This window comes from Miniopterus natalensis, chromosome 4 (genome assembly GCF_054644295.1).
Source record: "Miniopterus natalensis isolate mMinNat1 chromosome 4, mMinNat1.hap1, whole genome shotgun sequence".
NCBI lineage: Eukaryota > Metazoa > Chordata > Mammalia > Chiroptera > Miniopteridae > Miniopterus > Miniopterus natalensis.
Window position 1 is genome coordinate 45,602,661 of NC_142084.1, and position 14,883 is coordinate 45,617,543.

The window sequence follows — 14,883 nt, forward strand, 5'->3', positions numbered from 1 at the left end:
TTGGTCTTTAATTATTTACTACAATGGTAAGAATGGACCCAAATGCTGAGATGGTGTTAGCAGGTGCTTTCTGGTAACACAGTTGAAAGGAAAGCATCTAGGAGTATAGGAGACGGTGAGGGAGCTATTCTTCCAGTTAACGAAGTCCCAGATGCATATATGTATAACCCATGCAGACAATAGTGCAGTGAAGGCCTGGCCGGATGGGGTGGGGGGTAAATGGGGGAAAAGGGGGACATTTGTAATATTTTCAACAATAAAAATGAACTTTTTTAAAAAGTACGCATGGAGACTAACAAAAACTATGCCTATTTAGAAAAGAGAACAATATTTTATTCATTTAATTGTTCACTCATTCACGTGTTCATACTTAGTTCAACAGATATTTATCAAATATCTTCCATGTGTCAGGTGTATGATATAAACTATAGTCATTCAAACCACAGGTTTTGAGTCCAAAGGCCTTTTCCTTATAAGTCCCTTTTCCCTCTGAAGGAGGTTATGTCCCTAAGTTACTGTTCCCAAAGGCTCATCTATTCCTCTCTTAGGCATAGTACATCTGATAAGTAGTTTCCATTTTCTGTCTTCCCCTTGTGGGGGCTAAAAAAATAATAATACTTTTTCTCTCACCTTTTAAATTATTTTAGCTGGGCTAATAATTAACAAAGATTACTAGGGTGAAATCAATTTTAATACATAAGCATGAAAATTCCCAAAGACAGTGAAGCAAAAATGGGTGTATATGTCATTTTGCACAAAGGAGAAAAGGGGGAAATGGGATCTTAGATTAAAAAAAACAAGATAGACAATTTACGGGTAACTAAAGAAGTGTAGGGCACACATGTCAGGCAAATTTTTGCTTCAGTGGGTTCTAGCTCCCAGGTCCATGCTTGGCGCCTTCCTATATGCCATACTTAATTCAAGTTAGGCTAAGGTAAAGAAGCTAAGATTTCCTCCTGGAGTAGGTCTTCCCATCTTAATATGTTGGGCAGAAAAGAAAGAGGGTCAAATGATTTTTTCTGAGTCTTTTTTTCTTAACAACCAGCTTAAAATCACTATCCCAAAAGGCAGATTTAGGGTGCCCTTCACCATCTAGACATAAAACTTCATGAGTACAAGGTGCTTGTCTCTCCTGGTCACCAAAGTACCCTTGGCCCCTAGCACACCACCTGGCCTCAAAGTAGGCGCTTTATATGATGAACACAAATTACCTTGTGCTCTATAACCTGGGCCTGACGTGAACTGTAAAAGTATCAAGAACAAATGTATTGACAATCAGTGCCTGCAAATCTGCCCTTCGCGCCAGAGAGGTGCTGGGCAGGATGGATGATGTTTTCTGTCACTGATTGACTGCCCTTGACTTGCGTAAGGGTATCAGTGAATATGAAGATCGCTGCACTTGTGACCTGAAATCATAATCGAACAAACAGTACTCCCTTCCTCCTCCATCAATGGCATCAACATTTTAAAGAAATTAAGTATTTTAGTAAGCAAAATCTCTGCAAATAATCTGGCCGGCGTGGCTCAGCGGTTGAGCTTTGACCTATGATCCAGGAGACTGAGGCTCGATTCTTGGTCAGGGCACCTGCCCGGGTTGCTGGCTCAACCCCCAGTCGGGGACCTGCAGGAGGCAGCCGATCAATGACGACTGTCTCATCATTGATGTTTCTCTCTCTCTCTCCCTCTCTCTTCCTCTCTCAGAAATCAATAAAGCCATATCTTTTTTAAAAATTCTGCAAATATATTCCTTCTCTTTGAAAACATGGTAATGTACTTTATAATATTAGGCAGGTCAGTGTGTTAGTGTAGCTGTAACTCTACAGGGAAAAATATCTATCAAGGACTAGAATTAAAGAAACTCATAGTTATTAGCGCTACATGAGGCATGCCTCTCACACAGACAGGAATATCCACACCTACACACACCCTTATAGAAAAGTGAAAATACAGGCTAAGACTGTGTGTGCCTGTGTGAGACACTATAGTCCCAAGATGGTGAGCTAGCCAAACAACAAACAAAGCAGAAAGGTACCAGTATATTCTTTATAATGTTTGTATTTGGGGGGAACAATATGGTGTAATGGGCACAGAGCACGGACTGTAGGATCAGATAGACCTGGGTCAAGCCCCAGTTCTAGTACTTACTGTTTGCCTTGGGAGTTTACTTAACTTTTCCTAGCTTCAGTTTCATCACTTGTATGAAACTTAGTGGTTCCAAGAATTCAATCAGATAAATGATTATCAGAGCTTGGCCTCTGAGGCATGTTTTAATGAAGGCTAGTGCACTCATTTGTTCTACAATTTTTTATTGAATACCTACTATGTGTGTCTTACTCACCAATGTATCCCCAGCCCCTAGCACACTACCTGTCACATTGGAGGCTCTCAAGTACTATTTGTAAAATGAATGTTAAGTCTGTTCTTATGGAACACACATTCTAATAGTTTCCTTCCACCTTCCTATTGATAATGGCAAGGATGCCAGTCAGAGTGGAAAGCGTGGGAATGGAAAGGAGTTTTCATTTTAACGTTGTACAAGATTCTGTAAGGTGCTAGGAGAAACTTAAAAACATTAAACCTCTGCAAATTAAATAATGGTTCTATTGCTAGTTGATGAAATGTCAGTGCTTGAAAATGAAGTGATAATTTGACAATGTCACCACAAAAGAAAAAACATTTTAATCTTAACAGAATCTTTTTACTTTATTTATTTTTATTGAGGTAAAATTGATCTATAGTAGTCTTTTTAAATCAGCAAGAATCTGATATCATTAAAATAAAACCCTGCTTAGATTGTTAAAATAAACTGTTTCTCAGTTATATTTTGAAAGAAATTATTCTTTCACCTTTAATTAATACACACACGTGCACATTTGCTTTTTCAGATTGTGTATTCTTCTAAGAAAGGGTAAAGCTAAACTAATGTTAAAAGTACAGGATTTACTAATAAATGGGACACAAATCTAGAAAAATCCAATCAATTCTTTTACTTTATTTAAACATAATCCTTTGTTTCTATAAATCTGACTCAGGAGAATTTGGAGAAGCAACCTGTGCTACCAAGACAAGGAAGAAATTTAGTGGGTCGCTTACCATTATCAAAAGTCCACTTCAAAGCACTGTTGAAAACATACTCTCCTCGTCTAAATCTGCTATCCTTTTAATAAAATCATTTAAAAATGTTAATAAGATGTTTCACGTTCTGTACAAAAACGCCCAGAAAATGCTACAAAGCAGCACACTTGCTGGGATACGTGTTGCTGATTTTGGTTCCCCTATTGATTCTTGTAGGAGTTGTTAATCCTGATTGCAACAAGCAAATGAAAAGCTGAGAGAGTTGGTTTTGGTGGCCTACAGGAAAAGAAATGGGCCATACTTAATGTCTGAGCAACTATTTGCAATAGATGCATAAAGGTTATACTCGTGTTAAAATACCATTGTTTTTGTAAGCAATACAATATAATATAAAATAAAACATATGATATAATATAATATAAAAATAGAATGTTAAATATGTATCCAGTCACTATAATAATGATTTTGATCTAGAAATCTGTAACCTACTAATTATTTTAATAATGTTTAGAATTTTGTTGAAGATTTTAACTTATATTAAGGACAAAATATGAAATGTGGTCAGAACCAAAAAAGAGATGAGACATTTCTTTTTTTAAAACCCTCATCTAAGGACATGTTTTCAGAGAGAGGCGGGGAGAGAGACATCAGCTGGCTGCCTCCCACGTGTGCCCCCAGCGCCCCCCGGGTCTGTGCCCTGACCGGGGATCAAACCCAACCTTCTGGTGACCAGGCACCGCTCCCACCAACTGAGCCGCCTGGCCAGGGCAAGACATTTCTTTTTCATGTTTATCTATCATATCATAATGCATGATTTATCGTTTTATTGTTCTGATTAATGCCTATTAATAAACACATGGTGATATAACATTATTCTTTGATTTTAATGGCTTTTTAAAACTGAATTACATGATTGCCTCAAAACATAAGCATTTATGCTATACCTTTAGTGAGCTCACAATGTTAGTGGCTGCCTTGTGAGTGGGTCCAATTTTTTGTGCTTGGATTAAAAATATTTTTCCCCTCACACATTCTTTGTGAGCTTGTGTAGCATCCACACTAACTTACAGGAAATGTGATACACATCTCTTTTAGGAATGTCCTAATTTCCCATCATATTGTCCAATTAAATGAACTGAAGAGCTTTGTTGTTTCTAAATTCGACCAACAGAGAATAGTTGAATGACAAGTAAATAAGTCTTGCTGGGAAGATGTTGCTTAAGTGATAAAAGGGTTCAGCCAACAAGTGAACCAAAAAATTAAATATTAACTAAGGATGGTAACCATTTCTAAAGTCATACCTAACAGAGGATTCAAGTATATATAGGATTGAAGAGCTCTCAGTTAAGTTCACAAGCAAAGGACAGTTTCTTGGGACTTCCAAAAATTTTAAATCATGAAACATCTATTAGTGCTACTATTATGTGTTTTTATAGTTCAGTCCCAAGGTTCCAGTGACCATCATGAGGTGACTTTTTAAAAAAATTGTTATTATATTATTACTAGTATTAATATAGTATTATACTAGTAATAGTATTATTACTAGTATTAGTATAGTATTATTAATGTAAAATATAACAGAATCATAATCATATGGATATTTATTTTAATGAAGTTGACCTTGATTTTAGTTATGAAATGGAACTGTCAATCTAAAGGACCCATTTTATTTAAAGAATGCTACATAGTATTTCTTATATGAAAATGAAATAATCATTTCTTGTTTTCTGGTTTATCACTTTCATTTTCCCAGGGTGAAGATGCCACATCTAAGGTAAGATGTGCTTTTCTCACTTATTATCCCAAGTACTGTGAATTTTGTTTGGTTCTAGCAACACATTACTAAATTGTAAGAACAAAAATCTGAAAATTTTGCAGACTATAAAATAACAAAAGAGCAGTATTTTAAAAGTAAAAAACTACAGTAGATAGGTTCTCTTTGGTGAAGGAGGGTCATTTATATAACTCTTGAAATTGCTGGCTATTTATGAGTGAAAATTACAAACCAAATCTAAAAGCAGAATAGATCAAATGCAAGGTTAGACAATGAAATATTGTGTTTTGCAAATTAAAATTTTAAATCACAGATAGCATTTATTGTTATTATTAATGATTATGAAACATATAGCCCAGTTTAATTTCTTCATTTGTAGAACAGTTTTTCCTCGAGTTCTATCTTTGCTGATTTATTCCTATGGGTTTTAAGATATCAAAAATACAGAAATGCATTTAGGCAAATGAATATTTAAAGGATTTTAACTTTAGTATCAAATGAATCAAGATCAAATTTCTTGTATATAACATAGCATCGTCATACTAGAAATAAAAGTGCACACTAATGTTTAAATGACATGATTCATTTTGAATCATTTATTGAATCTGAAGGGAATCTAAGTGATCTAATTATCAAACTATACATATAAAAATATCTTTGGTTAATTGCATTAGGTAAGAAAAATGTCAAGAATATATAAATATTCGTAGAGTACTTAGGTAAGCATTTTGACATTCTTGCTCACAAACTGGTCCCTACAGAGACAGTTTACTAGTTTAGGTTTCAAATGGAGTTTCTGGCTTTAGTTATTTCAGTAAGTGGTATTCACACCAGTGTAATTTTTAAAAATATTTTTTATTTCTTTTTCTCTTGTAAAGCTAGACCATCAAGGCTACCTCTCTAATAGCATTCTGAAATAAAAAGAAAATATTTTTTCCATCTGTTATAAATTTATTTGTAATATACAGGTGGATTACATTTTATAAAATTCCTGTTAGAACAGACCAGCTCTGACAGAGAGACCACATCTTCAAAATGCAATATGTGTATTTTCCCTACATCTTCACACATTATTATTTTTATTGCCATCCCATATAACAGATACTATAGTTTAAGTCCAGCAGTTAAGCAGGAGAATCAGAAACCAAGCTGCCTGGGTTGAAAGCCTAGCACCTTCCAACTAAATGTTAAATATTATAACTTAGTGAGTAAATGACAGTAAAATTCCAAATAGAGTCACTGAATGACTTCCAGACTCACAAAATAACTAGAAAGCTTAGTCTCTGTTTCAAATCTAGTGTTTTGTTAATTTGTAATTAAGCCTGAAAGGGTATAATAGCTGACAAAAACCATATGATAATATAGTTAATTCAAATCAACCCTTTTATATTGCAATACACATGTTCCACTTCATTGTCTTTTAATGTAATATTTTTTTAAGTTAACAAATAATTTTAATCGCAATTCACATACCTTGAGAATTCTTTTAAATATGAAAAAATCATGGTGTTTGATAAAGAAATCATGTAGGAAATTTCATTAGAATGGCTTATCAGGTACTTTTGTTGATAGAAGCTAGGAAGAAGATTGGGATTAGTAGTGGAAGAGCCACTTAATTTATAGTACCAGTTCTGTGTGATTGCAATAAAAATTATAATGAATACTTACTATATGCTGGGTACTCTTCCCAGGGTATCATAAGCACTAAATCATTCAGATCTTACAATCATCTTATACGGCAGATACTAACTATTACTATGCCTATTTTACAGATAAGGAAATGGTCACAGATAAAGTAACTTGCCCAAGACCAATAACTAGGAGGTGGTAGGGTCAAGCTAAGAAATCTGACTCCAGAATACCTTATTCCTTTTAAACATGCTGTAGTCAAGAGTTGTCTTATTATGAATAGAATTGTATTGTTTTAAGATATTATTATGTAGGTGTTATCCAAATTAATCATCAATTCATAAAAACCAAACTTGGGGAAATAATTGACAATAATTATAGGAATTTAGTAATCCAAGTGGCTTAAGGGTATTTATTCTTCCTGACAATGTAGATTCCTCAATATTTTGTGTCTTCCAAACTATAGGTTTCATGAATAATTACTATTCATAATCTGATGCAGCTTTCGGTTAGAGCCTCTTTTTAAAAACTACCTGAGGTGCAGCTTTTTGCACTGTTTTTCTTTCTGCTGTTACTGAAGAGAACTCAGCAACCTATTGATTTATCAACAACTAGGCAGGTGATGGACCTTAAGCAAACCATCAGTCGTGTGATAACCGAAATTATAAAATGAGAATGTTGGAATAGTTACATCTCAAATGTTTGATAACACTCTACATTTTATTTCTGCCTGGTTCTCTGAAGAAAGATGTTGGTGCCCGTGGTCATCGACCCCTTGGGAAGGGAGAGACTGCCAGCCTGAGACCTGCCTCACCTCCCATCAGTGAAGGTGGCTATCGGGCTCGTCCAGCCAAAGTAACTGCCAACGAAAGGAAAGTGGAGAGAAAACCTCCTGATGCTGGGGGCTGTCTTCATGCTGACCCAGACCTGGTGGGTACACTGATGTTTTTTGCAGTGGTGGGTGGCCCATGCAGAGAAAGCCTCTGTGTTCATCATGGCTTTGAAAGTTTTCATTGATCCATGTTGCCACTGCTGTTATTTTGTTTATTTTGGAAATAAATACAAAACAAACAAATTGAGCCTTCGGTTGAGGATGCCTTTCTAGTTTTCTTTGGTCTGGGCCCAAGATTATAACTGAAGACACATGGGTGTTGCCTTTACCTTTGTATTTTGCCCATTTCATTTGTTCGGGGAAGAAATGTTTCATTTATTTATTACATATATATTTACATTTATTTTGTGGTAAGGATTATTTTTAATCTTCATAGGAATATGATGACTTGAGAATTTCTGGTCTACATAAAGAAAATCAAATGACAAGTTTTCATACTGGCTAATGATATCATTCAATTTTCACTATTTGCTATTTTCACAAACATCCATAAACGAAATTTTTCATATAATGCCTGATATTTTCTTTGTTTGCAGGGAGTGTTGTGTCCTACAGGATGTCAGTTGCAAGAAACTTTGGTAAAACAGGAAAGACCAGTCAGAAACAGAGTAAATGAGTTAAGTAATGATGTGGATTCTCTTGCTCAGACCTCTTCTGTCTCCTTTCGGCAAGTGACTATACTAAGAGAAATGTGGGAAAAGCAGCAGGAGCAAGTAAAAGGTAGGTATCCTCGTGTTTTCCATTCGATTCTGTTAAACTGCCATGGAATGCACGATTATGAGAAGATTAACATTTCTGGATTAGCCTAAACAGCATACAGAGACTTTCCGTATGGGCCTGATTAGCCTGAGGATCTCACACAGTCACCTTCACATGCAACTCGCCAGCTAAGCACTATTCACACTCCCAACGTGGCATCAGCAAGGATGATTTTCTATGAAAAATTTTTCTGTGAGTCCTCATTTTTAGTCTATAAGAAACTTGTGACTCAGAAGACAATATTCACAGAGTAAAACTTTAGCATTTATATATTTAACATTTGAGATTCTGAATATAAGGGGCTAATCCATGATACACTCAGTTGTATTGCAAATAATGAATGATACCTAACCTTTGAATCTTGAGACCGAAGTTGAGTGCTGTTGGCTTGGTGATTAGGAATCAGCTAGTTGAGTGAGTTTGGTGTAGGCATATCAGTGAGCAGTATACCCAAATTTGGACATTTTTTAAAGGAGTTATGACATCTCTCTTGTGAATTTTAAGGCTCTGCTATACTTATGTGAGATGGGTAAATAAAGCAGGCATATCCGCTCCATAAGATGTTGAACTTCTGATGTCTGAAGATCCATATATTACTTTCTCCTTCTTCACTCACCGAAGAAGTAAACAACCTATTGTATTTATTTTTAAGCATATTTTTTAGCGTCCACCTAAGGTAAATTGCTAAGATAGTAGCTAGAACATATGTCAATTTGTTTACCTGTGGACCAAATAATGTTCCCTAAGCACAACTGCACATGACGACTGCCTGATGGTAGCTCAGCGTCGATTCATTTATTCTCAGAAAATCCAAATCCCAGTTGTATGGTTGAATACTTTTAGTTTAGCAGGAGAAAATGCTAACCATTCCTACATAATTTTATTTTTCCAGATAATGAAAATGTAATCGATGAGTACGCCTCAGAGCTGGAAACGCGCCGATTATATATAGATGAGTCCTTGAATAGCAATGTCCCCACTAACCTCCGTGTACTCCGTTCAATCCTGGAAAACTTGAGAAGCAAAATACAAAAACTAGAAACGGACGTGTCAGCTCAGATGGAATACTGCCGAACCCCCTGCACTGTCAGCTGCAATATCCCTGTGGTGTCCGGCAAAGGTAACGAGTGAATAAGCGTATTTCTGGAGGGTTCCAGAAGAACTCACACTCTCTAAAACTAAGGGAACTGCAAAAAGGCCAGCGGGTTTTCCCCACCGCAGACCCTGATGACATCCCAGCGCAGCTCTGGCACGCTGTGTTCTGGCGCAGCCTAATGCATTTGCACGCTTTTGATGAGCAGGATGTCTAGCTCTGCGTGTGCAATGCACACCCTTGCTTGAATAGGTGGCAGACGGTGAAGAGGTGCAGGAGTGTCTTCACTCCGTCTGTTCTGGCAGTTCATGTCTCACAGATATCCCCGGGCACAAAAGGTAGAGAAGGGCTTTTTCATCCCCTTAGCAGACAGATCTACTGAGTTTGATTTTCACTAAAAGGAAGATTCAGTTTCTATCATATGTTATCAAATATCTAAAAGAAAACATTCCTCAGGAGCCTATGTAATTATAAAATTGGTGACTAAAAACCAAGTAAATATGTTGTAGTTCTCTGAATATGTTTCCGTGCGGTTGCAGAATGTGAGGAAATTGTCAGGAATGGAGGTGAAACATCCGAGCTGTATCTCATTCAGCCTCACAGCTCTATCAAACCCTACAGAGTGTACTGCGATATGAACACGGAAGGTGGAGGTAAGTATCTGATAGTTGTCGACCTATTATTCTGTAATTATTCTGATACAACAAAATGCTAGCAGATAACACCTAGCTTTAACATAACCAACAATAGGCCATTTGATTTGGAATTCAATTTGATATTTTATAAGTTATAAAATATCTATGATTCACAATTTGGAGTAAGATAAAGCACTTGTAGTTTTCAGATTTAAGAGTTTTCTTCTCATATTTATTTCCTTGTTATATCTATTTTGGAGCGTTAAGCATAGGTGAGGATAGAATAAATTAAATAGACAAAGAATTCAGACATTTCCCTCAAAGTGACATTATTTGTTATTGTTTAAATGTGTTGACAAAAAAAATTGTCTCTTTGCCCCAAAGGATGGACAGTAATTCAGAATCGTCAAGATGGTAGTGTTGACTTTGGCAGGAAATGGAATCCATATAAAGGAGGATTTGGTAATATTGCAACCAATGAAGATGGGAAAAAATATTGTGGCCTACCAGGTAAAAACTGAGAGTACTAAATAATATAATTCTACTTAAAATGTTTTCGCTTTTTTTCCATTTAAGGAAACATAGTGTTGGGAGTCTGTTTTTAGGCATTTTAGGAGGTTAAGAATAATTTATGAAAGAGAAGGGAAGGAAGGTAGTTTTTAGTTTCTAAAGGTTTTATTTTTGGTAAGATTTTATTTTTCTTTTCCCTTAGGTGAGTATTGGCTTGGAAATGATAGAATTAGCTTTCTTACCAACTTGGGACCCACAGAACTTCTGATTGAAATGGAGGACTGGAAAGGAGATAAGGTAAAGGCACGCTATGGAGGATTCACTGTACAGGACGAGACAAGGAAGTACCAGATCTCAGTGGACAAATATAGGGGAACAGCTGGCAACGCCCTCATGGAAGGAGCTTCTCAACTGGTGGGAGAAAACAAAACCATGACCATCCACAACAGCATGTTCTTCAGCACGTACGACAGGGACAATGACGGCTGGTAAGTGTTGTGTTCTTGTCTCCTGCTGTAAAGGCCACCACGATGTTGTTACTTGGGATCATTAATGATAGCTAATGTTGTCAGTAACTCTCATTTCTTGGGTAGTGACCGTGTGTGTCAGCCACTGAAGTAAGCTCTATATGTATCATCCTGATAAGGTTGCCATTATGGTTCTCATTTGACAGATGAAGTTTAAAGAGATTAAGTAACTTAGTCCAGTTGTACAACTATAAAAGATAGAACTGGAATTAGAACACTCTCACCTTCGGAGTAGTGAGTGTTCAGATAAATTTCTATATCTCTATATTCAAACATATATATTGAAACCTTCATTTTGTTGTTCAGCGTTCTCAAATATTAAGGGATCTGAAAGCTATCATTTTAGTATAAAGTAACAAATATAGATGACTTTGTCACATAGGCCCAGTTCTCTCCCTTTTTTGCTAGTGTGACTTTACTTACAGAACCAGAAGGAAGGGTACAGCACACAGCATCCTCTCTGGGTACTTTGGATTGAATTAAATGGACAACTCTGCAGTTGTAATAACCCCAAACACATTTCTTTTCAGGGTAAATGCAGACCCCAGAAAGCAGTGCTCTAAAGAGGATGGTGGTGGATGGTGGTATAATAGATGTCATGCAGCCAATCCAAATGGCAGATACTACTGGGGTGGACAATACAGCTGGGACATGGCAAAACATGGCACAGATGATGGAGTGGTCTGGATGAACTGGAAGGGGTCCTGGTATTCAATGAAGAAGATGTCTATGAAGATCAGGCCCTTTTTCCCACAGCAATAGTCTCCAAAACATAGATTTTTATTTTTCCACATGTAGCAACACTTTCATGTATTACATCATTGGAATTTTCTTTCATACATTATATCCCTCTAAAACTGTCAAAAGGCCGTGAGTGTGACTTTTTGGAAAAAAGTGTTTAGGATAAACAACATTAATGAAGGCCTGGGGAGGGTGGATGCGGAGGGGAGGGGATGGGGGGGAGGGGACATCTGTAATACTTTCAACAATAAAGATTAATTTAAAAAATAAGCACACCATCTTCTTTTGTACTCTTCATTTATATTGCTCACCAAGAAGTAACTAAAAGAGCAATTGTGGACAGTTGGTGTTCAAAATTTCAATTCCAGTTGATGGTGAAAAGTTTCATGTTAGGAAGAGGAATTTTCTATCCTTGTTGTAGAAAACTCTATTTATTTATGTAAGGACTGCCACAGAAAGCTTTCAAAAAATTATTAATTAGTCTCTGTTGCAATAAAGCACATGGCCAATGAGTTAGGCTTTGGACTTTTAAGAAAAGAGAAGCATTCACAACCTCAAGTAGCTCATAAACTGGCACCGAACATTCAAAGATTCAAATTCTCACTCTGCCCCATGGAAAACCACTGCTCTGTCAGCTAATTGGGCTTTGGGATCAGAGTTCTCAAGAGGACAATGAAGATAAAGTCTTCACCATTCGGTTTTTTGGGGGGAAATAGTGAGGTAGGAAGCAGTAGTTGACTATTGCCCCTGGAAATTAAGCTTACTGGCCTCAATTGGGTTTTTGTTTTTTACATAGTTACACCAGAACTAAAGTAGAAGTATATTTTTTTGGTTTTTCTATGTCTCCCCAAGAAATGAATGTATCAACTCAACATTTTTTTACCTTGAATATTCCCATCACTTCACTCCAACTGCCCTGGGCAATCCTATGACCTTAAGCCCTCCTTTCCTTAACTTGGCATCACTGCTGTTGATTTTCATGGAAACTTATGGTCCTAAAGTTCGTCCTCTTAACTTTCCATCTAAGCAAAAGTTGTTAAATTTCTATCACGGAAATGTTGTCACTCTCTTAATTCCTCAGCAAATCCAACTTCAACTTTTACCTGGTTTTCCTGCCATAGTTCTGTTCTGCCCCTAAGTTTATCAATCAATTACTCTGTTATCGCATGTGTCTTTTTTTTTTTTTTTTTAATATATCTTTATTGATTTCAGAGAGAGGAAGGAAGAGGGAGAGAGAGATAGAAACATCAATGATGAGAGAGCCATTGATCGGCTGCCTCCTGCACACCCCCGACTGGGGATCGAGCCTGCAACCCAGCATGGGCCCCGACCGGGAATCCAACCATGATCTCCTGGATCCTAGGCCGATGCTCAACAGCTGAGCCATGCCCAGCCGGGCCGCATATATATCTTAAGAATAGAAAATTCTGACCAAGTTACTTCCCTGCTTAATGTTATTTTCTTGTTATCTAAAACTTAAGTCCAAATTTCACAGATGGGAGCAAAAATGGTCCCAGCACTGTCCTCTGCCTCCACCGCCACCCCCTTTCCTATACGTCTACATTCTTGTTGCAATGAATTTTTCACCATTCCAGGAAAGGTCAGCCCTTTTATATAATGCCCTCATTGCTAACAGTGTCTTTCACCAAAATCCATCCTGCAAATTGCTCTTTGTTTTCAAGCCTCACTTTACCTGAAATTTATCTGTTGCATATACTTTCCCCCTTTACCAATAATGAGCTCTTACTCACCTGTGATTCCAAAATCATCAGCCTGTCAGAAAGGCTGATTTTCATATATTCGTCCAATGATTATCAAGATCTTGGGTATCCCTTTTTAAAACATACAGAACCCATTTTCCAGTAAAGGCACAGACAGAAATTCAATATGCAAAATACTTGAGAATAGAACTTTTGCAGAAGGGCTGACTGTAGCAAAAGCCCACTGAATCGTGGATGGCAGATGGCAGGAGCCCAATCCAAGGGCAGTGTCCCTCACATCTTTGTTTAACCCCCTTACACACTCACAAAAGACCTAAACAATTCCTAGAGCTTGAAGTAAAGCCACAGATTAAAAACCACTATAGTAGATAATCTGATGGTCAATTCTTAGTTAACATACAAGTAGGAGAAACACAGAGACCACTCCTGGGTGATGCGTAATATCTAGGTCTCTAGAAGGAAGTAAGCCTTCTTAAGGTATCATTTGGTAAGAAATGCTACATATCTTATAATTGTCCTTTCAATCATCACAATTTTGAATATAATAAAAAAGGAGTGTCCCTTAGTTAGAATATATAAAACTACCTAAAAAGATGAACTCCTGACTTTTATGAAGATAATAAAAAGATGAATTGAAAATTACTAATCCCATACTATGGCATTGTATAATATATTTTGTTATACAATTAAGACTGAAAGTATGTAACACACTATAAAGGATATCTGCATGTGGGATACTGTAGGCTTCCTCTGCATTCAGGAACCAAGGTAAACAGCTAGCCAATGTAACTAAGGGATTTCCCCATAGGGAAATGTGGATAATGTGATGTGACCCCACCAGCTGCAGTCCACTGGCATTTCTGTTTAAGCATTAACACCGAGGCTCACGCATGCTGATCATCAAACCTGCAGAGCTTATTTAAATACAATTTTCCTGCCCTGGCCAGTTTGGCTCAGTTTGGCACATAGGCCCTTGGACTGAAGGGTCCCAGGTTTGGTTCTGACCAAGGCAAGTACCTTGGTTGCAGGCTCTGCCTCAGTCAGGTGGTGAGTGGGAGGCAACAAATCAGTGTGTCTCTTTCACATTGATGTTTCTCTCCCTCCCTTCTTTCTCCCCCCCCCCCCCCGTCTCCCTCTCCCCTCCCTTCCACTCTATGAAAAGCAATGGAAAAAATATCCTGGGGTGAGAATTTAAAAAATAAAATAAGATAAAATAAAAATTTCCTTGTGTCAACTAGGTTTATTACGTCAGAGTCTCTACATGGGAAGAGCCTAAGAGTCTGTATTTTTAAATTAATATCCCCAAGAGATTCTGATCACTGGTTGGATTTTGGAACAATTGATCCAGGTTACATTTGCATTTACCTGAGACTCCCATCTTTCTTTAACTTTTTTTTTTTTTAATTATTTGTCTTTAAATATATCTTTATTGATTTCAGAGAGAGGAAAGGAGAGGGAGAGAGAGAGATAGGAACATCAATGATGAGAGAGTCATTGATCGAGCCCGCAACCCGGGCATGTGCCCTG

General features: G+C 37.1%; 1 protein-coding gene across 7 annotated transcripts; it reads left to right on the top strand.

Annotated features, from left to right (window-relative positions):
* The first annotated feature begins 4,447 nt into the window (after positions 1 to 4,447).
* On the top strand, positions 4,448 to 11,656 carry FGB (fibrinogen beta chain). 7 transcript variants are annotated; one of them, XM_087815963.1, is made up of 9 exons: positions 4,448 to 4,543; positions 4,829 to 4,849; positions 7,223 to 7,408; positions 7,907 to 8,090; positions 9,022 to 9,249; positions 9,762 to 9,875; positions 10,242 to 10,367; positions 10,570 to 10,855; positions 11,425 to 11,656. In XM_087815963.1, the coding sequence occupies exons 1-9, from the start codon at positions 4,472 to 4,474 to the stop codon at positions 11,654 to 11,656; spliced, it is 1,449 nt and encodes a 482-aa protein (XP_087672089.1). In that variant the 5' UTR covers positions 4,448 to 4,471. The 7 variants fall into 7 exon arrangements, with proteins under 7 accessions (XP_087672089.1, XP_087672086.1, XP_016053301.2 ...); XM_087815960.1 differs by lacking the exon at positions 4,829 to 4,849 and having other exon boundaries at positions 4,472 to 4,543; positions 7,223 to 7,412; positions 8,043 to 8,090; XM_016197815.2 differs by lacking the exon at positions 4,829 to 4,849 and having other exon boundaries at positions 4,472 to 4,543.
* Positions 11,657 to 14,883: the final 3,227 nt, after the last annotated feature.